This window comes from Bos indicus x Bos taurus, chromosome 2, assembly GCF_003369695.1.
Source record: "Bos indicus x Bos taurus breed Angus x Brahman F1 hybrid chromosome 2, Bos_hybrid_MaternalHap_v2.0, whole genome shotgun sequence".
In the NCBI taxonomy this organism is placed as follows: Eukaryota; Metazoa; Chordata; class Mammalia; order Artiodactyla; family Bovidae; genus Bos; species Bos indicus x Bos taurus.
Window position 1 is genome coordinate 107342410 of NC_040077.1, and position 25181 is coordinate 107367590.

Here is a 25181-nt window from a genome sequence, read left to right on the forward strand (position 1 = left end):
GAGTGACAGGGGAGGCTGGAGAGATGGGGGGGAAGACCAAGGGATGGGCTGGAAGGACATGGAGGGGCTCCCACTGAGCACAGCCATATTCCCGGGATCTGGGAGACTGGATGGTGGGGACTTGGGAACAATTGGAGACAGCTGGCTGTGGGGCAGTCGGGGGGCAGGGGTGGGGGCGCTTGCGGCTCACTGCTGCTCCACTTCGCAGTGGCCTGGAGCTCCCCTCACCACCCTCTGCCCTCTGCCCCCTTTATCCCCCCCACACCAGGTTACCACCCGACTTCACTCCTGCTAGAGGCTGAAGGCTTCCTGACGCACCCTCAGGAGGAAAAGGGTGTGCTTTGGGCTCGCAATGGAGGCCAGTTATGTTGGGGAGCACAACCTGTGTTCACAGGACAATTTAGTAACACACACGGAGTCCTGGGCGGCAACCAGTGCTGGGGAAGAACTTGGGGGTAGCTCCCCGTTTTCTTGGCAGAGCCCCAGACTGAAGTAACCTTAAAAAAGCAATTAAATCACCTTTAAAAAAAAAAAAAAAAAACCCAGTAAAGAAAAATCAATACCAGGAGAAAAGGGGAAAGAGAGGCTGGGGAGGACAAGGAGGTGGGGGAGGAAGGCTGGAAGGGTCTAGTGGTCTACAGGGAGGGGTGAGCATGGCAGAGGCAGCGATGAGGGCTGTTGGTGGTCACTTGGCGACTCTGAGTGCTAACTCAGCAGCTGCTCTCAGTACCAACCCCTGTCCCCTCTGGGACTTGGCCAGACAAAGCCCCTGGCCCCCAGGAGTCTGAGACCCTCAGAGTGAAGGAGCTGGCCCAGCCAAGAGCCCCTGAGGAAGCTACTTTGATGAGAGGCTAGGGCCAACCCCCGCAGGGTGCCACACAGGGCTGGGGTTGTGTGTGTGTGTGTGCTCCACGCTTGGGTGACCTGCAATGGACACGGCCTGACCTGGGCTTCCAGCCAAGAGTGTGCAGAGCCCTTCCCTGCCCCCCTGGGGAGCCACCCCGGGCCCCTTTCCGGGGCAGGGCAGGCCTGCCGCAGGGGAGGGGTGGCTGCTGGGCAGCGGGTGGACCTCAGGCTCTAATCCCCGGCTGCTGCCGTTTCCCTCAGATCGATTCCCTTCTCACTTTTTTTTTTCAGCTGCTGGTTCCACGGCTCGGATCGATGGAGCCGCCTTCCCCGCCCCTCTGAGCTTCCTCTCCCTGCTGCTCATTAGCGCCCCGATTAATCAGCGCCCCCTTTCCTCTAGGGGACAAGTGCTTCTTCTCCCATGAGGGCTCTCACTTTCACACAAGGCCCCCCGCTCCCAGGGCACAGGCAGCTCACTGTGACCACCCCACCCTGGGGGTACCCCGGCATCGTCCCTTCTGGGCCAGCCACCATAGGCCCCATCCTGCCTCTCCTCAGCTAGGCATGGCCACCCCAGCGCTCTGCTCCTCTGCCCCTCTGCCTGGCACCCCCTGCGCCTGCTTCTTTAGGATTGCATTCCCTCCGATTCAAACCCAGCACATCTGGGTTCCCTCCAAACCCCCCATTTGGGCTTTTCCTGACCTCCATGCCATACCCTCTCCCCACGTTATACATCCTCTGCTCCCTGGCCTGGCCACCCAACACGTTCCCTGCCCCCACCACAGGCCTGGCTGTGGCAAGGGATTTGGGGAATATTTGGGGAGGCAAAGTGGCCACAGATGCTTATGCTGGCCAGGGTGCCCTCTATCCCAGACACAGGAGAGACTGAGTTTGGGGATGGAGATGAAGTGGAGGAGAGGGCAGCCAAAATTGGAGAGCGGGCAGGGGCATGGTGGATGTTAAGTCTGGAGCAAAGCTCTAAGGAAGTCAAGTATCTTAATGGAGCCATCACTGACCCCTTGTCTGTCTTGCCTGCCATTCTCTGCCCTCCCCTCCCCTCCCTCATTCAAACAAGTGGCTTTCCCAAGGAGTTCTTTGGAAGGTGCTGTGAGTGGGGTAGCGAGGTCAGGAGGTGCTGGTGTTAGGAGTCAGGGAGGCCAGGAGGTGGGGAGATGGAGTTGGCTGACCCTTCTCAGGGTGTGGTCCAGAAAAGTGGCAGAATAAGCTAAGGACTCTGGGTGCAAGCCTCTTCCCTGGTGGCCTGGGAGTGGGGCCAGGTGGAGACCCCATGCGTGACGAGGGTGTAGCAAGAGTTTGGGGGCCTCCCGACGAGGTCCCAGGCAAGGACCGGAGATCCCTGTCCTGGGCTGGGGGCTGCCCCCCTCCCCTGGCCTGGCTCCTGCCGCCCGTGCCGCCGGTGAAACGCTGTTGACATGTCCTGAATTATTAAGCACGGGGTGGGCTCCGGAGCACATGCTGAGCGGAGCGGCTGGGGCTGCACGGCGGCGTGGCAGAGCAGCGCTCGCTCCCTCGCTCACTCGCTCGCTCGCAGGGACACACGCAGGGGCTGACAGCTGTGCTGGTGCTGATAAGGGAAGCCACAAGGAGACGATCGAGGAGAGAGACAAGCGGCAGCAGAGGCAGCAGAGGCAGAGGCATCATCAGGGCTGCGGAGCTGCTGGGAGTGGGAGTGACTCCCCCACCTCGGGCCCCCACCCTGTCCCCATCCTCTTCCCCGCTTGCCCTGAGTTTAGAAGAGCCGCTGCTGCCACCGCCGCCACTCCAGAGGGCACCGGGGGCTGCTGGCCAGGGAGGGACAGGGGCAGGAAGGCTCCGGCTGGTCCCAGCATCTGGGGACAGATGCCGATCGAGATTGTGTGCAAAATCAAATTTGCAGAGGAGGATGCGAAACCCAAGGAGAAGGAGGCAGGGGATGAGCAGAGCCTCCTGGGGGCCGCTCAAGGGGCAGCAGCCCCCCGGGACCTAGCCACCTTCGCCAGCACCAGCACTCTGCATGGGCTGGGCCGGGCCTGTGGCCCAGGCCCCCATGGACTGCGGAGAACCCTCTGGGCACTGGCCCTCCTCACCTCTCTGGCTGCCTTCCTGTACCAGGCGGCCGGCCTGGCCCGGGGCTACCTGACCCGGCCTCACCTGGTGGTGATGGACCCCGCTGCCCCAGCCCCGGCGGCCGGCTTCCCCGCCGTCACCCTCTGCAACATCAACCGCTTCCGGCATTCGGCCCTCAGCGACGCCGACATCTTCCACCTGGCCAACCTGACCGGGCTGCCCCCCAAAGACCGGGACGGGCACCGTGCTGCCGGCCTGCGCTACCCGGAGCCCGACATGGTAGACATCCTCAACCGCACCGGCCACCAGCTCGCCGACATGCTCAAGAGCTGCAACTTCAGCGGGCACCACTGCTCTGCTAGCAACTTCTCTGTGGTGAGTCCTGCCAGGCAGCCTGGCCAGCCTAGGGTGGCCAGAGGCTGGCGGTGGGGGTGAGGGTGGCGTGCAGGGCATCCTCGACAGGGCTTCCCCTCCTTCTGCCGCCACAGGCTGGCCTCATGTCACCCCCCAGCCCGGTGTTTCCCTTGGGGCTCCCCAGCAGGGAGCAGTGGACGCTCCTGGGGGCTTACCCAGCGGCTGCTGCTGCTCCTCCACGGGCTCTCTGGCTGCCGCAGCGCCAAGGTCTGGGGGGCCGGGGGTCCTGGGATGGGCTCACAGGGGCCTGGAAGCCAGTCAGCTTGCTCGGAAGGGATGCACCAGGCCATAGCCAGACCAACTGACCCCTGCTTTTCTCTTACTCCCCTTTTCTTCTGTGGTCGCTGGATTCCTCCCCCCCCCAACCCCCACCAAACAAGGGTGATGGGGAGAGCATGTCTGGGGGCTCCAGCAAGGGAGGGACTCGGGGCTGCGTCTTGGGGAGCCGACCCGGCCGGCAGACTGGATAGAGCCGATCTTCGCGGACACTGGGTGCCAGTGTCTCCCGCTGTCCCTGTCTCTCACACACACCCCCTTTCACGAACTCCCTCACACATCTCTCTTTCATGCTCCCCTCCAGCTTCTCCCGCGGCCCAGGCCCTCCCTCCATTTCCTGGTTCTTGCTGCTCCCTTGCATGGCTCTAGCTCTTACACTGAGAATCACTCATTCACTCTCAGGAGCTTGGCTCACCCTCACTGCTGCCCCCGGCACACACGTGCATGCAACACACACACACACACACACACACACCTACCACATGGGGACATAGTTCCTGCACACTCTCTCACTCACACTCAGCGTCCCTGTCGCTATGCTCCCGTGCACACCTGCACACCCACACACGCATCCAGAGCTACTCATCCACGTGCCCACAGCCCAGCCCTTACTCAGCTTCCCAGGACAGGGTCACCCCCTGGATGCCGACCCATCTTGTGACCCCAGCTACCTCAGCCCCTCCCTGCTCTGTCTCACATATGTGTGAATGCACGCAGACACACACACACACTCTCACGTGGAGGCGTGGAGCTGCCCTCCCATGCACACCTCCCATAATCCAGGTGTGTGAGGCGTGTGTGTGTGGGGAGGTGTGTCTTGTATGCTGTCTGTCTGTTGGTGCTCCGTTCACCCACAGTCACAGGCTGTCTGGTATTCCCAGGGCTTGGGATGCTGTCCCTGGTCCAGTTTACTCCTGGCATTATGCATGTGTGGAGCGTGGGGCGTGTGTTTTCATTCTTGTGACCGTGCCCAGCACATATGCAAATACATGGCATCAACATGGTGCCCATCCAGCCCAGGCTTTAAAGCCAGCCCCAAACGAGGCACTCTTCCTTGTCGTGACCTGGGCCCCCCACCCAGGGTCTCCTTCACTCACTGCCTCAGTAGCACCAGGAAATATGCTCCAGCCATGTTCCTGCCCCCACCAAGCCTGCAGCCTCGGGGTCCTCCTGCCGTGGGGTGGGGGCAGTGGGTAGAAATGGAGGAAGGGACGAGAAGGAGGATTGTGCTGAGAGAGGAATGGGGCGGGGGTGAGCACTAGCCCTGTGGTCCAACCACACACTCCTTCTTCCAGGAAAAATCACTGCTCTCAAAGCGATTGTCCCTAAGGAGTGTGTGAATGTGGCCTCTTGGGTCCGAGGGGCTGCTCCTGAGACATCCCCACCCCTCCGGGTTGGTTGGGGGACAGAGCCCAGTGTCAGCAGGTGTTGTTGGGGCAGAAATCAATGGGGGCTTTGTGTCCCTGAGTGGGAGTTTGTGTCCCAGGCCCCAGTGTGGGGGTGGAAGGAAAAGGGGAAGAGCGATGAAACCTCAGTGGGGAGGGAGAGATAGGGGTCGAGGAAGCAAGGTGAGGGAGGCCAGAGGTTCCTGCCTGGCCTCCAGGGAAGGAGGACGTGCCTGGAGGATATGGGAACAGGGAGTCCCGGGATCAAAGCTGGTGAATCCCTTTGAATGTGGGCATGGCCAGGCATGGGTGAGGGTGGATCTCCCATAGGCCCTTTGCGATGGAGAGAAATGGACTAAAGATTGTGGTTTTCTGCTCTGGATGCAGCAGGACAGTGAGGGGCAGAGGAGCAGAGCCAGCACTCGGGGAGAGGAATGTCCCTTGGACCCATCTGCCCCCGACCCAGCCTAGGTCCTGTACCTGTCTCCCAAACCCCAACCCCCGTGTGCCAAGTGGAACTCTTCCCTGGACCTGGCATTCTAAGGCTGAGTCCTTATTGCCAGCTTAGCATGGTCTGGCATTATGGTTGGGATGGCAGGATCCATGGCAATGGGGAAACTGGGGGTGTGCTGTGTGGGCAAGACTGGAGAAGGGGTACGGAAGACAAAGACATCAGGCTCTCTGATGGGGACTTGAGGTCACAGTAGACTCTGGTGAGAATGTGGAGCCCACGATGGGGATTTGGGATCCATGGAGGGGAGACAGGTACAGGGATCAGTGATGGGAACCTCCAGCGCATGAGTGCTGAGACAGTCAGTGACAGCGATAGATGGGGTGTGGGTAAGGGGCTGGTGTGTGTTTTCTGCTGCTTTCCCCGTTTTCTCCTTCCCACTCCCCACTCTGCTGTGACCTTTCCTCCGAATCCAAGTTAATAAATGTCACATTTTCCAGCCTATTTTTACTCTGGGTAATGCACCCTCCCCCAGTCCCCTCAGCTGCAGCTCTTGCTTCTGTTACCACTGCCATCGCTCTCACCCCCTGCTCCCTAATGTCCCCTCACCAACTCCCAATCAGTCACTCAATCAACACGGAGTTCTGAGCACCTATTATGTGCCAGGCTCCCTGCCAGGTGCTGTGGGGGCAAAGAACAAAGAACGGGGGAGCCCTGGTCACCAGTCCCTGTCCTCAAGCAGCCTCCAGTCTCGTGGTGGGGCGGGGACGGGGAGACTTCAGAGCTTAACCAACCATGCAAGAGTTAACCAGCCATGCAAGCAGTGTCAGGAGGCGCCAGGATTAATTGCCAAACGAGGTACATGGATAGTGAGAGCCAAGGTTCGGAGAGGCACTCTGCTGAAGAGGGCTGGGAAGGCTTAAAAGGGATGAGGCAGGCTGGGCTAGGTCTGGGGAGGAGGGGAGAGGGGTGAGAGAGGAGAGGGCTCCTGGGTGGTGGGGGATGCTCCCACCTCTCCACCCATACGCCCCTCCACCTAGCTCACCCCATCTCTTCTCTTTCCTGCCCCCCGCCTCACCCAGTCTCATACCACCCACCTCCACCTCCTCCTTCCATCACCACCCATATACTCTCTCTTCATCCTTGATTCCTACCACCATCAGCTCCCCAACCCCAGTGTGCCAAGCCCCATCCATACTTTCCCAGGCTTCGGCTTGCTCTGAGCCTGCCCACTTACTAGAAGGCAGAAATCACTCTTTCTCCTTAGGCTTCGTTTCTTCAGCTGTAAAATGCAGCTCTAAAACTCAGCATCTTCTCTCATCTGGGGATTGTACAGTGAAGCAATCAAGTGTGTGGGTTCTGGAGCCAGACCACCTGGATTCGAACCTTGGCTGTGTGGCCTTGGAGAAGTCAGAAAGCTGCTGTGAGCATCCACTTCTGTATTCGTTAAATACAATAGTAGAACCTAAAAAAAATTGGGTGCTTGTGATAATCAAAAGAGATGGCTGTAAAGGGCTTAGCCCACTGCTTGGCACACACACACGTAGTGTGCACTCAGAGTGTCAGCTGTTAGAAACACCACCACCCCAGCTCCTGGCCCTCCTTAACCTGACTGTTCCCAGCACCACCTGCTGTTTTCCAACCCGTGTGCTGGCATCTTCGCTGCTCTCCATTACCTAGCCTTGCTCCTCTCCTGACCCTCGAGCCTGCACCCCCACTCTGTCATAGCATCCCCATGTTCTCCACCCCTCCCCAAGATTCAGGCACATGTGTGCATGCAAAGGAGTGCACACACTCACGATCCATGCTGACACACAGAACACTCTGTGATGATGGAAACGTCCTGAATCTGTGCTGTCCACGGTGGTCGTCGCTAGCCACACTGGCCAGGGAGCATCTGCGGTGTGATTAGCATGACGGAGGACCAACATTCCATTCAAACAGCCGAGCGTGGCCAGTGACTGCGGTATCAGACCGTGGGGCTCCAGGTGGTCGTGGGGATGGGGTTCAAGCTGCCAGGTTGGGGAGGATAGGCTTTCCAACTGGCATCACAGGATATGAAGTGGTGGCGGTGGGCTGTGATCAGAAGTCTGGCCGTCTACTAAGGTCCCAGGTTGAGCCAAGGATGGGGCCTGTGCCTCGGGACATCGAGGTGTCTGCTCACCATGTGAGCAGGTACACCTTACTTCCCGGGTGTAGGATGTGACCTTGGTCTTTTCCATTCTGTTGTCTGGAAAACTTAGGCACGGGGAAGGTGGAGAATCCCTGAGGAGGTAGAGGGAGGCCAGCTCGTCTCAGTTTGTCCTTTGGGGTCTGGGCAGCCCCCCGGCGGGGCAGGTGACCAGGGACCTGTGTGCGCTTCCCTGTCTCTATCCACTCTCAGACTTCCCTCCCCATCCCAACACCCCTCCCCCACGCGCTGGTGACTGCCGTGACTATTAATCACTCGCCCTGTTCTCTTCCTCTCTACTAATCAGGCACAATTAGACAAGGCCTCTTCCAGCTGGGCAGTCCCCCTCCCTGCCCTCTTCCCTCCTCTCCCAGCCCCACCCCAGCTGCCATCAGGATGGCTCTGAGGCAGAGGGAGCAGCAAGTCGCCCTCCATCACTCTCTGGCTGCCCCAGCCCCCAGTTGGAGGCTCCTCCACCATCTCCTGCCTTCAATCCAAGCTTCCACCTGAACCCAGTACCCCCTTCCCTGGTATGGTCAGGCCAGTACTGACAGTCTCTGCACCTGCTCCTTGATTGTGGCAGGGGCTCCTCCGCAGATATCCCAGCTCCATAACTTTGCCTGAAGCCACCTCTCCTCGCCCCCTTGACTCAGGAGGGGAGAGGGTTCCGGCTGAGCCTGGTCCAGGCCACTATCTACCATATGAGCTGCCTCTGACCCTCACTGCCAGTCACCCTCTGTGCCCACCAGCCCCACCTTCTCCCGAGGCAAGAACCGGGAGAACATTTAACTCAACATCTAGTTCAGGGTTGGTCCTGCCTTTCACCCAGTAGGGAAGGGTGGGGGGTGAGAAGGGAAGGTCACTTACCCTTGAAGGGAGCAGCAGCTTCTCAGCCTCACCTGACTATTGCCCTCGGGTCAGGATGCCCAGTGTTGGGGGTGGGGGGGTGTCTTCCAGTTTGTCCAGAGAAGCCTAGAGTGTTGATTACTTTAATTAAAAATTTCTTGATTAAAAAAATAATCCCAAGAGCTACCTACAACTTGGACTGCAGAACTCAGTGAGCCTGCCCTCCCCACTGCGGGCCCCATCACTGGCTGCTGCCCCTCCGGCCCACCTGAAGGGGGCGCTCTCAGCCTGGGTACCTCCTACTGGCTAGTGGCGTTGCTGGGGGGGATTTAAGTGGCGTGGCCCAGACACCGCGGGCAGGCACTGTTACAGTTACCCAGGGCTGGTCTGCAAGGGCAAAGGGGAGGGCCGTGCCCCACCCGGCCCCACTCAGCAGCCCAGTGGCCTCTTTATTAATCAGGAATCAGCCCCGAGCTGGGCTCATTATCAGCTCAGCTTCTTGTGGCACTGCCGGAAGATGCTGATTAGCATTTGAAGAAATGGCCCCCGCATTCTTGTCTTCCCTCTGTCTCCCCTACCTGTGCTTCTTCCGGGACCCCCACCCCTGACCTTATGTTCCCTCTCCTGGCTGGTGGCAGGGCCGACTCCGCCGCCAAGCCCAGGCTAGGGGCAAAAGAGATCAGGGATTTGGGAGGGGGAGCGGCAGGGAGGCAGGAAGACTTCAAGGAGCACTCAGAGTGCAGAGCTTCAGGGCTACTCAGTTTGGGGCCCCGAGTCAGTGAGTCCCACGGGGGGAGGAGGAGGGGGAGTGAAGGCGGGCTGAAGACTCAGGGTGGTCTCGAGAGATGGATAGCCTCCCTGGAGGAGGGGGGTGAGAGGGCAGCTTCAGACTGAGTTATCAGTGTTTCCCTGCCCTTCCAGGCTCTCCCAGTAATGCCACCTCCTTGGAGCAGTGCGGGGAGAGGGTGGGACAGTCAGAACCGTGGACAGGAGGCATGAGAAGTTTTTTTTGGGGGGGGGGGAGGGCGGTAAATCCCGCAGGAGGCTTAGGGTCTTGGAGCCATCCCACATGAGTGGGGGTGGGAGGACAGAGACCCCCAAGGGGTGGAGATCAGAGGCTTCAGAGTGCAGTTTTCCAGAAAAGGGAGGGGTGCCTGCAGTTCTTCCCCGGCTCCCAGCCCCCAGGCCGGGGCTGGCAGCACTGAAAATCCAACCCACCCCCCAAATGTTCACTATGCCCTTGGGACACCCATTTTGAGTCAGAGGGGGAACAGTTCCAGAAAGACAGGCAGAGGCTGCAGCCGCCGAGGCAGCAGCGAGAGAGTTCAGAGAGGAGCCACGGGATGATTAAGGGGAAATGGAGGATTGATTTAGGAGGAAAGATTAAAGGAGCTAAATCCGTGGCGCTTGGCTCAGCGGTGACTAAGCGTGGACAGGATAATAGCTTACAAATGTGTGAAAGGTGTAAATACCAAACGGGGGGAGGGGCGGCGGCTCGGCGGCCAGGGGAGCGGGGCTGGGGGGCTGGGGAGGCCCCCGGAAGGGCAGGGGACACTCGGGCGATGGCCCCGTAGAGGGCTGGCTCCTCTCCAGTGGGGATGCAGCGCAAGCAAACGGGGATGTCGGGGAGCCCGGGTTCCCAGCAGGGATTCCATTTCGGGGGCACAGCTTCGCCGGCCTGTGCTACCTCCATGTCCCACTCTCGCCCCGCTGAGGATCTGAGGCCGCGGGTTCAAATCCCATCGGAGTCCCTCCACGGCCCTGGGCACCCCGCCTTCCCCTCTGCAGCCCTCCCCTGGGGCCCCCCGCCCGTCCCCGGCCGAGGAGGGCGGCGGGAGGCGGGGTCTCCCTCCGCGGTGGAAGCCTTTGGCGCGGCTGTGTGCGGAGGTCACTTTGCCGAGGAGCCGGGAGCCGGGGGAATGCAAATGAGGCAAACCCAGGGAGGAGAGCGGAGGAGCCCGAAGGAGACGGGAGGGAGGGAGCCCCGGCTCCTTGATGGATGCCTACCCCGCGGGAGGGACGAGGGAGGCGGCGAGGAGCGCCAGGCGGTGGGTGCGGCCCTCTGGGTGCGCGTGGGCCCGGCCTGGATGCTCCGGTGCACCCGCGAGGTGGGGGCGATGGCACATCCACCGTCTCACTGCCGCTGCCACCTTCTCGTTCCCGGCTCCTGAACTCCCGCCGGGCTACGGGTGCGATTCACTGTGCAAGCAAACTCTTTTTAACTACTAACTTTGCATCGAAGGCTGGAACATCAGGGAAGGACTTCGTTACAAATTAAAAATATTCCTGCCTGCAAGACTGGGGCTTCCCTGGTAGCTCAGACTCTAAAAAAAAAAAAAATCCTCCTGCAATCCGGGAGACCTGGATTCGATCCCCTGGAGAAGCGAACGGCTACCCACTCCAGTATTCTTGACTGGAGAATTCCAGGGACAGAGGAGCCTGGCGGGACGCAGTTGATGGGACTGAGCGACTTTTACTTATGCAAGACTGCTTTCTAGGGTTTAAGGCCTATGCGGTCGCTAACAGGTCCGGCTGTTTACCTGGGCCCCGGGGGCCGCCTTCTCTCCTCCGCCGTGGAGACACGGCGCTCCCTGAAATCGCCGTGTTCTCCCACAGACTCACGTGCTCCTGCTACCGGCTCCAGCTCAGCAGCTACACAAGGCCTTGACTGTCTCGTACTTCTCCACCACTGCTCATGCATTTACATTTGAACAAACATTGTGCCCATTTCCTGCTAGACTCACAATCACCTATACCTTGGAGAAGAAGTCGCCTTGAAAAGTACCTGGCGGCTGGGGGCTGGGGTGTGCTGCGTCATGGTCCCTGGGGTAGGGAAGGGGGCCAGGTTTATGGGGTGGGGGTCGTGCGTGCTAAGTCCCTTCAGTCGTGTCCGACACTTTGCGACCCTGTGGACCGTAGCCCGCCAGGCTCCTCTGTTCTTGGGATTCTCCAAGCAAGAATACTGGAGTGGGTTGCCATGTCCTCCTCCAGGGGATCTTCCCGACCCAGAGATCTCTTATGTCTCCTCCATTGGCAGGTGGGTTCTTTACTACTAGTGCCCCTTAGGAATCCCTTAAGGGGGAGGGGTGGAGGTGGGGTATGCTCCCTGGGTCTGACTGTTCTGTGATCAGATGCCCTTCCTGGGTGGGTTAGTGCTCTTGCTCTGGGAAGCTTGACTCTCCAACCCAAGTTAAATTCCTGTTCCACAGTCATAGGACTTGGATTCGTCCCCCTATCACAGCTCACATCCCAGCTACTAACATTTGCTTGTCCCGGGGATTGTTGGTTTTGTGTGCTTTGTTCTCCACTGTTATACACCTGGCTCCCAGCACTGGTGCTCAACAAACACTTTTGGAATGAATAAATGCCTCTGGGGCCAAACGGCCAACTCCTCCAGGGCAGAAGCCAGGGATTTTGTTCTCTGAATTATCCCCAACAGCAAGCACAGTGCCAGGCATACTGTACAGGCTCAAGGAACAGTGTAGGACAAGGACGCCTGATGTGAACGCCCGCCACTTCAGGAGCTCCTCCTAGTCTTTGGGGCTGTGCCAGGTGTGTATCAGTACACAGTGGCCTTGAGCACAGAGTCCCATGCCCCTGACCCAGTCCCCTCCTCTGCTACCTCACGTGACTCTGGCTTGCTCTACCCTCTCCGGTCTTCCATTGTCTTGTCTGTAAAATGGAGATGTTAAGACATCTCCAGTAGAGGGTTTTTGTGAGAATTAAGGTCCCTGGGTTGGAAAGATCCCCTGGAGGAGGGCATGGCAACCAACTCCAGTATTCTTGCCTGGAGAATCCCATGGACAGAGGAGCCCAGCAGTCCTACAGTCCATCAGTTCAGTTGCTCAGTTGTGTCTGACCCTTTGCGACCCCATGGACAGGGTTGCACAGAGTCAGACACGACTGAAATGCCTTAGCATGCATGCACACAAGGAGTTAATTTATATAAAAGGCTTAGGACTGTGCTTGCCACAGAGTAAGCACTGAATAAATGTTAACTGTCGCTATTATTTATGTATTCAATACATTTTTTCTTTTCCATTACACCTCCGACGATGCCTATTATTATTCCCATTTTACAGAAGAAAAATGGAGGGTCAGAGAGGTTAAATGACTGAACCCGAATCTCACAGACAGTTCAGGGCTGCTGGCCTGCACCCTCCTCTGGTAGGACAGCCAGATCTCAGAGCCTGGGGGTTTTGCTTTGACAGCATTTCATCCTCGCCCACAACTGCTGAGAGAGCCTTTACTAAGGGGCATTGTGCCCAGTGAGAATGGGCCCCGGAGGGATCCAAGGTCAAATGGCTGCCCCAGTTGGGCTCCCCCACTTTCTTGAGCACCTTGCATGCATCTCTCTGGACTTACCTCTGATCCTCACTGTGAACCTCAGGAGGAGGAATTACCATTACCCCGTTTACAGAAAAGTAATCTGAAGCTCAGAGAGGTTAACTCACCACCCAAGGTTGTTTGTCCAAGGCTGGTGGCAGAGCCAGAATTTGAACCCTGTTCTGTTAGACTTCAAAATGTGCACCCATTTTTGAACCTTAAGAATCTTATGTGGATCCTTTCCCAGCACCGCATCTGCTGGCCGATCTCTGCCCCAGTTTGAATCTTATTGGCCTCCACAACACCCTCATAACTAATACTGAGGCCTCATGTATGTGATTTTACCTTGCAAATGCCTGTCACCTACTTCATCTCTTTTGAGACTTATTACCAACCTATGCGATAAGGCGAGCAGGAATTTCTGTCCCCACTCGACTGATAAGGAAACTGAGGACAAAAGAAGTCAGTAAATCACTTTACTAACCAAGTTACACAGCTGTCACTGGTGGAGCAAGGGCTGGAACCAGGGTCTACTGACCTCCAGGATGCATAATGGAGGTTAGTGGACAATGCTGGGGCCCAGTGGGGGTTGGGGGCTGGGTACTAGTTCTGAATGTGCCCTCTTTTTTCTGTATGCCCTTGGGTATGTCCCTTGCATCTCTAGGCTTCAGATTTGGCCTTTGTACAATGAGGCTTTGGACTGAGTGACTTCCCAGTTCTGACCAGTGAAGACACCCCAGGCATTTTGAGTTGGCACGGTCTTCCCTGGTGAGGACAGAGAAGGAAGAGGCTTTGAACCTGGATGCTTGGGCTACCCCTGAGTGAAGCTGGGGCTGAAGAGCCATCTGACCTGGGATGCTAGTTACGGTCCATGGCAGATGAAAACATAACCCCTTCCACTGGCTACCCTGGACCCCTGGGCACTATAGGATTAAGGGGAGTTCGTTCCAGGGGCTGAAGTGAGAGGCATGGGGCTGGACCGGATCAAGGGAGGGCTGATGGAATTTGAAGGGATAAAGCTGCCGTGGAAAAGAGGGGTGGGTGGAGGTGCCAAGGCCTTGGCAGAGGCAGGGTGCCCAGAAGGCACTGGAGATAAAGCCCAGGCCGCAGATTAGTGCTGGGATTAGCCCAGCCTCAGCTGCTCCTGGCTGCTTCTTATCTCCTGGAGGCCCAGAGCCCTTTCCCCCACCACTCTAAGCCCTGGCCTTGCTAATTGCCTGTTAACCCCGTGGGCTCCATGATTGTAGGGAGGATGAGGGAGTGGGAAAGGGTGAGGGCAGATAACAGCCAGCCAGCCAGGGAGAGTTTTTCAAGGCAACCGGAGCTGTGGACAGATGGAACTCAAGGAGCTGAGAGAGAAGCCGTTGCTCAGAGGAGCACGCTCTGGACAGGTCTCTCCCAGTCTCTGGTCGTTGGTCATCATCTGGGGCAGACCCAGAGAAGCAGGCAGGGAGAAGGAGGGACTCTTGGTCAGGGAGGTGGTTTGGGCCAGAGAAAAATCAAGAGGAGGAAGACAATAGTCAGACACTGGATACCTTGTCTAGGGGATAGACAGGGAGAAAAGCAAACAGGTAGAGATGCAGTGGGCAAAAGAACAGAGGCGGCGGGGGGCAGGGGACGGGGGGGGGGGGGGGGGGGGAGGTGGGTGTAGCCAGGCCAATGGGAAAAAGGCCAGGCCGGGGGATGGACAGGTGGGCAGAGCGCATGGGGCAGAGACACAGGCCAGATGAATAACTGATTAGATGCTGAGGACAGAGAAAGACTCAAGAGGATGCAGAGAGGCTTGAGAGACAAATTGAGATCAGGGGATGGGGAGGCTAGAGAGGCAGACAGACCCAGGCCAATGCTGAAGGGGAGGTGGTCCGAGAGGGATAGGCAGAGGGCTGGCAGGAAGTGAGTTGGGGGAGGGGTCCAGGGGTCTGCCTGCAGTGCCGCAGACACAGTGCTGTCAAGAAGCTGTCCAGCCCCGCCCAGAGGGGCTCCGCCCACGTCCAGGGTTGGGGGGGGCGGTGGGGGGGCAGACCTAGGAACGAGGGCAGACAGCAAGGGAGGGCTGAGAAGAGGGAGCACCAGGCGGGAGAAGGAGGTGTTGCTGGGATGGGAACAGCCTGAGAGGCTGAGGCTAGTGGTGGCAGATCTGGAAATAGCCCGTCAGTCCATCAGGGTACATCCTGGCCCAGGACATGCCTCTTTCCGTGGCCGGACTCTGGAGCCTCAACTCCTGCGCACTGACCCTCCTCTGGGGCCAGTCCTTGGGGAGAGCACGGTGGACAGCCAGTGGGAGCTTGTGGCTGAGCGGCCGTGCCGTCTCCATGGAAGAGTCTGTGGACTGTGCGGCCACCAGGGTTCTGCCACTTAGGAGCCAGCAGCTCTACCCACTGCTGCCTGCCTGGCCCAGGGACCGTCTCCAGGGCAACGCTCTGCTCTGCCCAGCAGTGGGGCCTGACCCAGGCGGTGCAGGTGGCCTGGCTCTGCCAGTCTGGCCTGTCCACTCCCTGCAGAGCATTGTCCATCAGACCCAGAGTCCTTCCACCCATCTTCCTTTGTCACCTTCTCTCTGCACAATCGCCTCGAGGGCAGAGATACCAGGTAGCCACCCCCATCTGAAGCCATTGGAGCCAAAGCCTTCCCAGTTGGCTCTGCCCTGCACAAGGGTAGTCTCAGTGTCATGCAGTCTGTGTGTGTGTGTGTGTGTGTGGTGGAAGGATCAGGTAGGGAGGCGGCTCTGGCCCCACCCAGGTTCAGACTTGAGAGACACAGGTTCGATCTCTGGGTCAGGAAGATCCCCTGGAGGAGGGCATGGCAACCCACTCCAGTGTTCTTGCCTGAAGGATCCCATGGATGGAGGAGGAGGCTGGCAGGCTACAGTCCATGGGGTCACAAAGAGTCACATACAACTGAAGCGACTTAGCAGGCACTGGGGATACCAAGATGGTATCCCAGCCTGGGGCCTGGGGCTCCCAGCCTCAAGGAGTCCACGGTCCCAAAGAAGAGATCATGACAGTGCCCAGGGGTCAGGGTCAGTCGCTGCACGCTGGGGGGCACGTGTGAGCAGCTCCCTACCAGGGTCCCCATGCAGCCCGGTACCTTGTTTAGCTGCCCCACTGGAACCCACACTGAAAAATGGCTGCAGCAGCAAAAGCTGATTCCAGCATCTGCTTGGCTCAAAATAGGAAGGAGGTGAGTGCTTTGAGAATTGGGGCAAATGCTCACATATTCTCCCCCTTCTGCCTTTCCCACACCTCTGAGGATCCAGCAATCTTGCCCCAGCCCTGTTCAAAGCTCTCTTCCCTCTGGGGACATGTTGTGAAAACACAGATCTAGAGTTGGGCTGTCTTGCTGGACTCTGGCCCTTTTGTCTAGGGGCTTTTGACCCACCGTGTGGTCTGCAGACCAGTGGGTTGTTAGAAATGCAGAATCTCAAGTCCTGCTCCCCAACACACGTTTGCTGACTCAGAACCTGTCTTTTGACAAGACCTCTAGGTGCTCGGTGTGCAGATTAGAGTTTAAGAAGCACTGCTCTTGGAGACCTTGGCAAATCAGCCAACCTTGGGACCTCAGTTTCCTCATCTGTAGGATGTCGGGTGGTTGTGAGATTCGACTGGAATTGGAAAGAGTGTGAGAAGCACTGAGCGCAGTGCCTGGGGCAGAGCGAATGCTCTGGGACTGTCTACCATGCCCACTCCTGCCCCACTGATGGACACAGCAGGGAGCTGGGGCAGGGGTGTGACGGAAAGGGTCAATGACGACTGGAACCCAGCAGCCGGCATGGGTGCAGAAGGCGGAGGGGAGAGACAGGTGAGGGACTTAACCGAGAGGCAGCAGATATGGCAAAGAGAGTAGGGAAGGTGTAGAGGAGTGGAGTGAATGGGACGGCGGAACGGAAGAAAAGGGGTTGAGTGTTGAGACTCCAGTCTCATTTCAGCTGGATGGGGCCGGGACAGGGGCTGGGACTTGGGGCGGGGTAGGCTGGGAGGGGAGTTGCCAGCACTGGATGGTAGGAACCCCTGAGTCCTACATCTATCTCAGTCAGCTCCACCTCTCCCACTGACTAGCTGTGTGACCTTGGGCAACTCACATCACCTGTCTGAGCTGCGGCTCCCTCATCTGTAATCATCAGGCTAATTAAACCTGCCTGATACCAGGGTGGCCGAGGAGATGCAGTGGGGCGGCAGACGTTGCTGTGTTTTGTAAACTGCACAGTGCTTGTTACTGCGTCCTTTTGTTTTGAGAATCTGAGGCGGGGTGCTTGGGTGATAGAAGAACTGTCTGAGAGGGAAGAATTATCAGGATCATTAACCTAGTAGAGATAGGAGGGTGAGACAACCCTGCCCCACAGACGGGGGCAACCCAGGCCCCCAGTTCCTAGAACTCTTCACTCCCACTGTCTTCAACCCAGCCCTCCCCTTTCCCTGGAGCGAGGTGTTTAGGAATCTTTTCCCTCAGACGGCCTCCTCATGCCTCTCCTCCCAGCTTTCACCAGAGTGAAAATGTTCCCGCGGAGAAGGGGAGAGAGAGAGATTGAGTGCGCTGACCTCCTTACCCCCAGAGAAGGTGCTGCCTGTGATGGGTTTGACCCGGGGGCTGGTCTCTGTGGGGTGAGCCCGGCAGGGGGGAACCTCCATCTGCCTCCCTTCCTCAACCCCCTCCCCAACCCCAGCCGCTTGCAACTAACTCCCAGCCGCAGCTCTGTCCCCGCCGGAGCCTCGGCTTCCATCTCCGGGGCGCCAGCGCCATCTGGTGTCCATATGGGAGAACTCTCCGCAGAGGAAACCGGGGATGGGCTTCGTTCAGCGCGGGTCGTCTTTTCTGGAAGCATCTCTTGTGCCCTGCACTGGGGATGCTCCACTCACTGCCTCTGTGTAGCATGAAGTCGAGTGAGGGATGATGACCGCTGCTCAGGGAGACAAACAGATAAGCAAGGTTATCTGAAGTCTTGATGAGTAGTTTGAGCAAACCCACAAACACACTGATCAGGGAAGGGTGACACTGAACATGGGTGTGGCCTATGAGTGTGCATCTGAAGAAGAGACACTTAAGCTCAGGTTTAAAAGATGAGCAGCTGGGCCGTGCCAGCTGGGTGGAAGGGAGCATTCCAGGAAAGGGAACTGCAGGAACAAAGGCCCTGGGAGAGATGGTGCTCCATAAGTTTGAATTTGTCATGGAGATCTCTTTGCAGGAGAGAGGCAAAGGTCACCTCTCATGGAGACTTTCAGGCAAGGAGGGAACTTGGCTTTATTCTCTGGGGAATGGGAAGTGGTTGTTGGGTTTTAAGATGGCAAGTGACTTGATTGGATTTCTGCAGTTTAGAATGAGCACTCTGGCTACCATGTTGTGAATGGCTTGGTAAAAAAACCTTAAACACGCCAACACTCAGTCATGTCTGACTTGGAAGGTAGGGGCAAAGGCCTAGGGACACTAGGGACACTAGTTCGGAGCCTGCCGCCATGGCCAGAGGCAGATAACAGTGAAAGTGGGACATGAGATGGAAGGAAACTGGATGGATTCTAAATAGATTTCGGAAGTAGAACTGCCAAGATGGCTGCTGGATTAGATGCCTGGTCGCCCCTGTTCCGTATCTGAGCAACCAACTTACCAGAAGAGGGAGATTTCAGGGATTCTGACTCTAGAAACTAGGTTGAGAGCGGAGCCCTTTACTCAGAAGAGGAGAAGGAGTCAGGAACAGGATTTGGGAAAACATCAAGAGTTCTGCTATTGATACGTGAAGCTGGAAAAGAAAAGTGAAAGTGTTGGTCACTCAGTTGTGCAACCCCATGGACTGTAGCCCACCAGGCTCCTCTGTGCATAGGATTTACCAGACAAATATACTGGAGTGGGTTGCAATTTCCTTCTCCAGGGGATCTTCCTGACCCAGGGCAGATTCTTTACTGGCTGAGCCACCAGGGAAACCCCATTAAGCTGAAGGTGCATTCTAATCATTGAAGAGAGGATGCCAGTAGAAAAGATGGAACTTGAGGGAGCAGCTGGGCTGTAGGTTGGTTGCTGGGATATAGGACAGGGGTGACCAGGCAGGTCTGGTGGCCCTTATAGACCACCAAAGCTTAAGGGATTGTCTTTCATCCTGCACCCTGCCCCTCCTCTCTCTCACCCCAGGTCTATACTCGCTATGGAAAGTGTTATACCTTCAACGCGGATCCGCAGAGCTCACTGCCCAGCCGGGCAGGGGCATGGGCAGCGGCCTGGAGATCATGTTGGACATTCAGCAGGAGGAGTACCTGCCCATCTGGAGAGAGACAAGTACGCAGGCGGGAAAGGGACAGGGGCTCCAGCCGGGGTCCTCTGCCTGCAATGAAGGTTTCCTAAGGACCCCATCTCCACTGTGCAGATGAGACATCGTTTGAAGCGGGCATCCGAGTGCAGATCCACAGCCAGGAGGAGCCACCCTACATCCACCAGCTGGGCTTTGGCGTGTCTCCAGGCTTCCAGACCTTCGTGTCCTGCCAGGAACAGCGGGTGAGCATGCCCAACTGGGTCCTGGGTTGGCCATGGGGTGGGGCCTTTGGGCCCAGAGAGGAGGCTGACCGGATCTGCCCTCCAGAAGCTCACATCCCACCAGCCCTTCCACAGCCTTTGCTGGGGCTGTGGGTGCTGGGGGCAGGGTAAGACTTCTATGCGTGACTCCATCGTGCCCTGCCTCTTCAGCTGACTTACCTGCCCCAGCCCTGGGGCAACTGCCGAGCGGAGAGTGGGCTCAGGGAGCCTGAGCTTCAGGGCTACTCAGCCTACAGCGTGTCTGCCTGCCGGCTGCGCTGTGAAAAGGAGGCCGTGCTTCAGCGCTGCCATTGCCGGATGGTGCACATGCCAGGTGGGCACCCCACCCCCACCAGCCCTGCGTGCCACCCTGCCAGGCTCCAGAACCTCTGAGGGCAGAACACTGCTCATGTGCATGGGGGCAGGTACATGTGTGTGACACACGTGTGCATGTGTCTACCCACGTGAGGGTGCCTGGTATGTGTTTGGGATTTTGTGCATGTTTTCACATATGCATATGTATCTCTGCACACATGTACTTGTGTAATCTGTACTTGTGTATGTGGGTTGTGTGCACGTGCTTCATCACGTGCATGTAAATGCATGTGCTTAGTTGTGTCCATGGAAGCGTGCGTGGCTTGCATGCATATATGCACGCATACATCTCCATGCTTCTATGTACAAACACGTACACATTCGTGCATGCACATATATGCACAAACACCCACATGTGTGCACATGAACATGTGTGCCCATATTTGGGAATATGCGCTGTGGAGAGTGGATGGAACCATAGACTCCAGGAATAATCTTCTCTCCTTTCAGGCAATGAGACCATCTGCCCGCCAAATATCTACATCGAGTGTGCCGACCACACACTGGGTCCGTGCTGCCTTCTCGCCCTGCCTCTCCGCCCCACTCCTCTTCATCTCTCTGTCCACCTTTCTCCTCACTGCCTTGGCTCCTCCCCTCCCAGTCTCTTCCTGGGGGTTTTCCTGGGGGCTGAGCCTTATCCCATACCTCCAGGGGTCTGAGGACCTTTGCAGGTGTGGTACTTGGGTAAGTGAAAGCAGCGGGGTGGGAGGTTGCCGAGAACCGGAACTGAGAGTGAGGGGCGGGGCTTCTCATCTTGGTCCAGCAAATGAACTTGCCTCTCTGGGAAGGGGAAATGACTTCTCTCTTGGTGTGAGGAAAGGTGCATTGCTGGCTATCAGTGTGGGTAAGGCAACCCCTTCTGTCCATAGATCTCGCCTGATCCACACTTCATTCATTCATTCATTTATTCATTCTACAGATGTTTACAGTCTGCGCTGGTGCCAGAGGTAAGAATGGGAATAAGAGCCCTGCTCTGTGGTGCTTACTACCCAGCAGGGGTGTGGACGGGCATCACAATGCAGTGTGTTAGTCCTTGGGTAGGGGAACCTCAGCGATTCTGTGGGGCCCCAGCAAAGGCAGGCAGCCCCACCTGGGCAGGAAGGGAGGATTTCCAGAGGAAGTGACATATGAGCTGAGGCTTGAAGGATGTAGAGGAATCAGGCTGGTGAAGAGGGGGACCCTTCTAGGCAGTGGGAGCAGCTCTTGCTAAGATTTGTGGCCAGAGAGGGCACACATGAGTCTGGGGCCTTGAAAGGTCAGTGTGCGCAGAGGAGGCTCTGGGAAGCCAACAGCGGCTTAAGGCCAGGCAAGAATGCCTTCTGCTTTTACAAAGGGGACTCTGATGAGATGCAAGGATGGAAAGGTGAGGAGGAAGAGAGGAGGTAGACTAGACTCAGAGTGACTGGTCAGGAGCTCACTGAGGAATCTAGATGCTGGCCACAGGGGCGGGCTTAAGATCTGGGGGCAGAGTCACACCTTCTCTGTCCTACTACTTCATCTTCAGAGGGGTGACTGAAGAGTGTTTCATGAAGAAACAGATGTGAATGGGGATAAGGGGACCACAGGAGGTGTGAGACTCCACAGAACTAGGGGCACCCAGAGAGGGACCTGTGACTGTCCGAGATGGACAGGAGCTGGGAGCTGGGGCCACGAGAGGAGAGATGCAAAGAGGGCGGGGAGTCTAGGTGACGCATTTGGCAGAGGTCAGCTTCCTGGGACAGAGCAAGGTGGGGAAAGTGGATCTGAAGGGGCGAACAGAGAAAACCCAGCACACTGAGCACAGGATCTTGCCCACTGTCTGTCCATTCAGTCATCTACTCATTCATCCGTCCACTCACCCATCCTCTCCAAGCCCCTCGTGTGTCTGTGGCCTCACATGATTGATTAGCTCTGGTTGGTGGGCTGAGCCCTCCCTCTAAGCCACGAGGACCTCTCCGCCCCAGGGGGCTGGGCAGCAGAGGGAGAAGGAATGTGCTGGGGGTTCTGCGTCTGCCCACTTTCTTGGATGGTCTGAAACTGAACCTGGAAGCCGGTCTCCTCCAGGTGGTGCCAGAGCTGGTCAGAACCCGCCCTCAGTGTGGGCGTGCCTGCCTCAGGACCGCCCCCGAGGCTTCCTTCCAACAGCTGGTGGGCCTCTGGGGATCCTGCCCTCCCCCACTGCACTTGGTGCCTCTGTGTTGCAGACTCCCTGGGTGGGGGCTCCGGAGGCCCGTGTTTCTGTCCTACTCCCTGCAACCTGACCCGCTACGGGAAAGAGATCTCCATGGTCAGGATCCCCAACAGGGGCTCGGCCCGGTACCTGGCAAGAAAATACAATCGCAACGAGACCTACATACGGTATGTGTGTGTGTGTGTGTGTGTGTGTGTGTGTATGTATGTAATGGAGACCACCCTCAATAGGTCTAAGTGTATGATGGAGGCTAGGAATGGATTGCAGCTTTGTTAATAATGAGCGTTCTGCCAGGAATACCTTTCAGGATCTTGATCTGTTTTTTTTCTAACTAACCCCTGCCCACCCCAAGTCATATCCATTGTCTCTGCCTCCAGGGATGCCCTTCAGAGCCCAAATGCCTTTCATCTGAGCTCCCACAGCATGCTCCCATATCTCTATCGTTGCATTAACCTGCTGTTTTAGAACCCTCTGTTTGCGTGTCTTTCTGCCCCAGCAACCTGGGAACTGTTCAGTGCATGTCCAGTTCTGTGCAGAGGGAGAGGAACTGGAAGGGATGGGGGAGGAGCCGGGTGGCCCACAGGTGGCCCCACTGAGCCCTGGATCTGGTACCCTGCAGCCAATCTACAAATGCTGAGCATCCTCTGAGTGCCAGGCCCAGCGCTGGGCCCTGTGGGGATAGAGATGATTATAACTCATGCCACAGTTTGTGGATGAGGCCTTGTTTGAAAGTGTTCTTAGGCCCCCAGGAGAGACAACTGCGGGTGGGGTAAGGGGAGCAGGGGAGGCATGAGCTGGGCTTCTGTGGACCCCGGGTTTGGGTCCATGAGAAGAGGAGGGAGGGGGGAATCCCAGTTAGAGATGTGTGGGATGCTGCAGAGACCCGTCTGAGAATCAAGAAGGCTGTGTGGAGAGAAGCAGATAAGAGCGCAGTTTGGACAAGAACATACAGTGCGGCGGATCATGGGCAGTCTTGAAAGTCTGGAAGAGGAATTATGGAGTGGACTGCAGGGTAATAGGGAGCCACTGAAGGTTCTATGGGGCTTCTAAGGTGGCGTTAGGGGTAAAGAACCTGCCTGCCAATGCAGGAGACACAAGAGACTCAGGTTTGATCCCTGGGTCAGGAAGATTCCCCTGGAGGAGGCCACGGCAACCCATTCTAGTATTCTTGCCTGGAGAATCCCTTGGACAGAGGAGCCTGGCAGGCTATAGTCCATAGAGTTGCAAAGAGTCAGACATGACTGAAGTCACTCAGCATGCACGCACGCCCACACACACGAAGGTTCTACAGAGGTACGGGGATGAGGCAAAGTGAATGCTATTTGCTGCTTTAGAGAAGGCAGGAGGGAAGGCAGGCCTGGGAGTTTTGTTTTGTTCTCCCAGGCCTTTTGCTAGCCTTCAGAACATGAAGCTAACAGGAATCTGGGCCTGCTTCTCCTCACAGCCTTTGGGAGCCTGGGGGTGATCACCAGCTTCTCCGTGCAGGGGCCTCAGATCTGGGTCTGCTGGGTCTGGGATGTCCCACCAGCTGTCTCCTTGAGACGATGGCCCCTCAGGGATACCCTGCTTCCTGTCTCTGCAGAGAGAACTTCCTGGTTCTTGATGTCTTTTTTGAAGCCCTGACCTCTGAGGCCATGGAGCAGCGAGCAGCCTACGGCCTGTCAGCCCTGCTGGGTGAGCCTGGCTCCGATTGCACGGGGATGGAGCAGCCCAGCCTCCTTCCTCTGACCCTGCTCTCGCGCTCCCCAGGAGACCTCGGGGGACAGATGGGACTGTTCATCGGGGCCAGCATCCTCACATTGCTGGAGATCCTCGACTACATCTATGAGGCAAGGGATAGGGGCCTGGTGGGTAGGAGGAGGGGCTGGGGGAGAAGCAGAGAGGCCCGGCAGGCTTTCTGGTAGACCTGGACTGGCAGGAAGTCAAGCTCAGAGTTCTTTACTAGCCCTCCCTCCTCCCTTGACTGGCCAGAAGGTCTGAGGGCAAGGAGGGGCAAAGAGAAGGGGGATGGGGGAGGAGGGCTGGGGTGTCCCGGTGAGGGTTTGCTGGGGCAGCAAGTCCTATGTGGTGGGGCTGGTGAGGCCCGTCCTTCTCCTCTAGCAAGTTTCCTGAGTCCACTGCTGTCCCCCTACCCTGAACCCCAAGGTGTCCTGGGACCGACTGAAGCGGGCGTGGCGTCGCCCCAAGACCCCCCTCCGGACCTCTACTGGGGGCATCTCCACTTTGGGGCTTCAGGAGCTGAAGGAGCAGGTGAGGATGAGTATGCAGCCAGTGCTGTCTCCCAGGACTGAATCCCCCGATAACCTCTGAACTAGCCCTCCAGGGTGGGGTTCCTGGAGCCTCTGCCCCCCACGGACAAGGGAAGGCTGGCTGTGAGAGGCCTGCGGGCTTCACTCAATCTCTCCCTGTCCCCCTCCCTCTTCACCTTGCAGAGTCCCTGCCCAAGCCGAGGCCGTGCTGAAGGCGGGGGTGCCAGCAGCCTGCTCCCCAACCACCACCACCCCCACGGCCCCCCAGGAAGCCTCTTTGAAGACTTCGCTTGCTAGAATGGTGCTGTGTCCTAAAGGACCCAGGAGTCTGGGACTCCTCCCTGGATCCCCACTGTAGACTCTGGCTCCCGGGACAGGAGGCCAGGGGAGAGGGGTACCCAAGGCTGAGGGAGTGAGGGCGGTGCCCACTGGAAGGGTGGGGACTCTCACTCACCCTGGCGCCAGCTGCTTTGCACAAGGCTTCCTCTTGTGCACACCCTCCTCCCCCAGGCTGGTGACCAGGGAGAACTGGAGACTAGGACGTGGGCCCCTGTGGAGGAGAGAAAGGCTGAGGGAGGAAAGAGGGAGGAGGAGAAAGGGGCCCACCCTAGCAGGAGTGGAACCCTCTGTACATTTGTATATATTCAGGGAGGACAGGGTGGGGCTAGGGTACCGATGTAGAAAGCGGGTGGGGTGATGGTGATAGGGGTGGGTAGTTTAGGGACAGCCAGGGTCCTAGCCCTGCAGTGTCAGCAGGAGAGGGCAAGCCCCTCAGGACTCAGGACAGCTGGGCTGGTCCTGCTTCCTGCCCCGCTCCAGACCCAGCTCCTCTTTCGGCAGGAGAGTGGGTGATCCAGCCGGCCTGGCCCAGCTCCCAGTTTCCACTGCCCCAACTCCACTCCCCAAAGCCTGCGCCACAGGGAGCAGCAGCTCTTCCAGACCTTGGCTGAGCTTGGGGGTGGGAAAGGGGGCTTCCTCAGGCCTCTCTGCTTCCGATCTGGTTTTATAAAGTGCTGACAAAATTGGGAATAAAGAGGTATTAAGAATTCTGTGTGTGTATATGTGACTAAGCTGGGAGCTGGGGCGTGGCAGGGCACACGCATGACTCGGTCCC

The 25181-nt window shown here is 57.7% G+C and overlaps 1 protein-coding gene across 1 annotated transcript; it reads left to right on the forward strand.

Moving 5' to 3' along the window:
- ASIC4 (acid sensing ion channel subunit family member 4) lies at window positions 1-25116 on the forward strand. Its single transcript, XM_027514375.1, is given in 13 exon segments — window positions 1-2580; window positions 2582-2662; window positions 2665-3288; window positions 18896-18962; window positions 18965-19039; window positions 19128-19255; window positions 19445-19607; window positions 20099-20155; window positions 21832-21985; window positions 23401-23492; window positions 23568-23647; window positions 23964-24068; window positions 24251-25116. Coding segments are annotated over 13 exon segments (2001 nt in total). The 5' UTR covers window positions 1-2319; the 3' UTR covers window positions 24365-25116.
- Window positions 25117-25181: the final 65 nt, after the last annotated feature.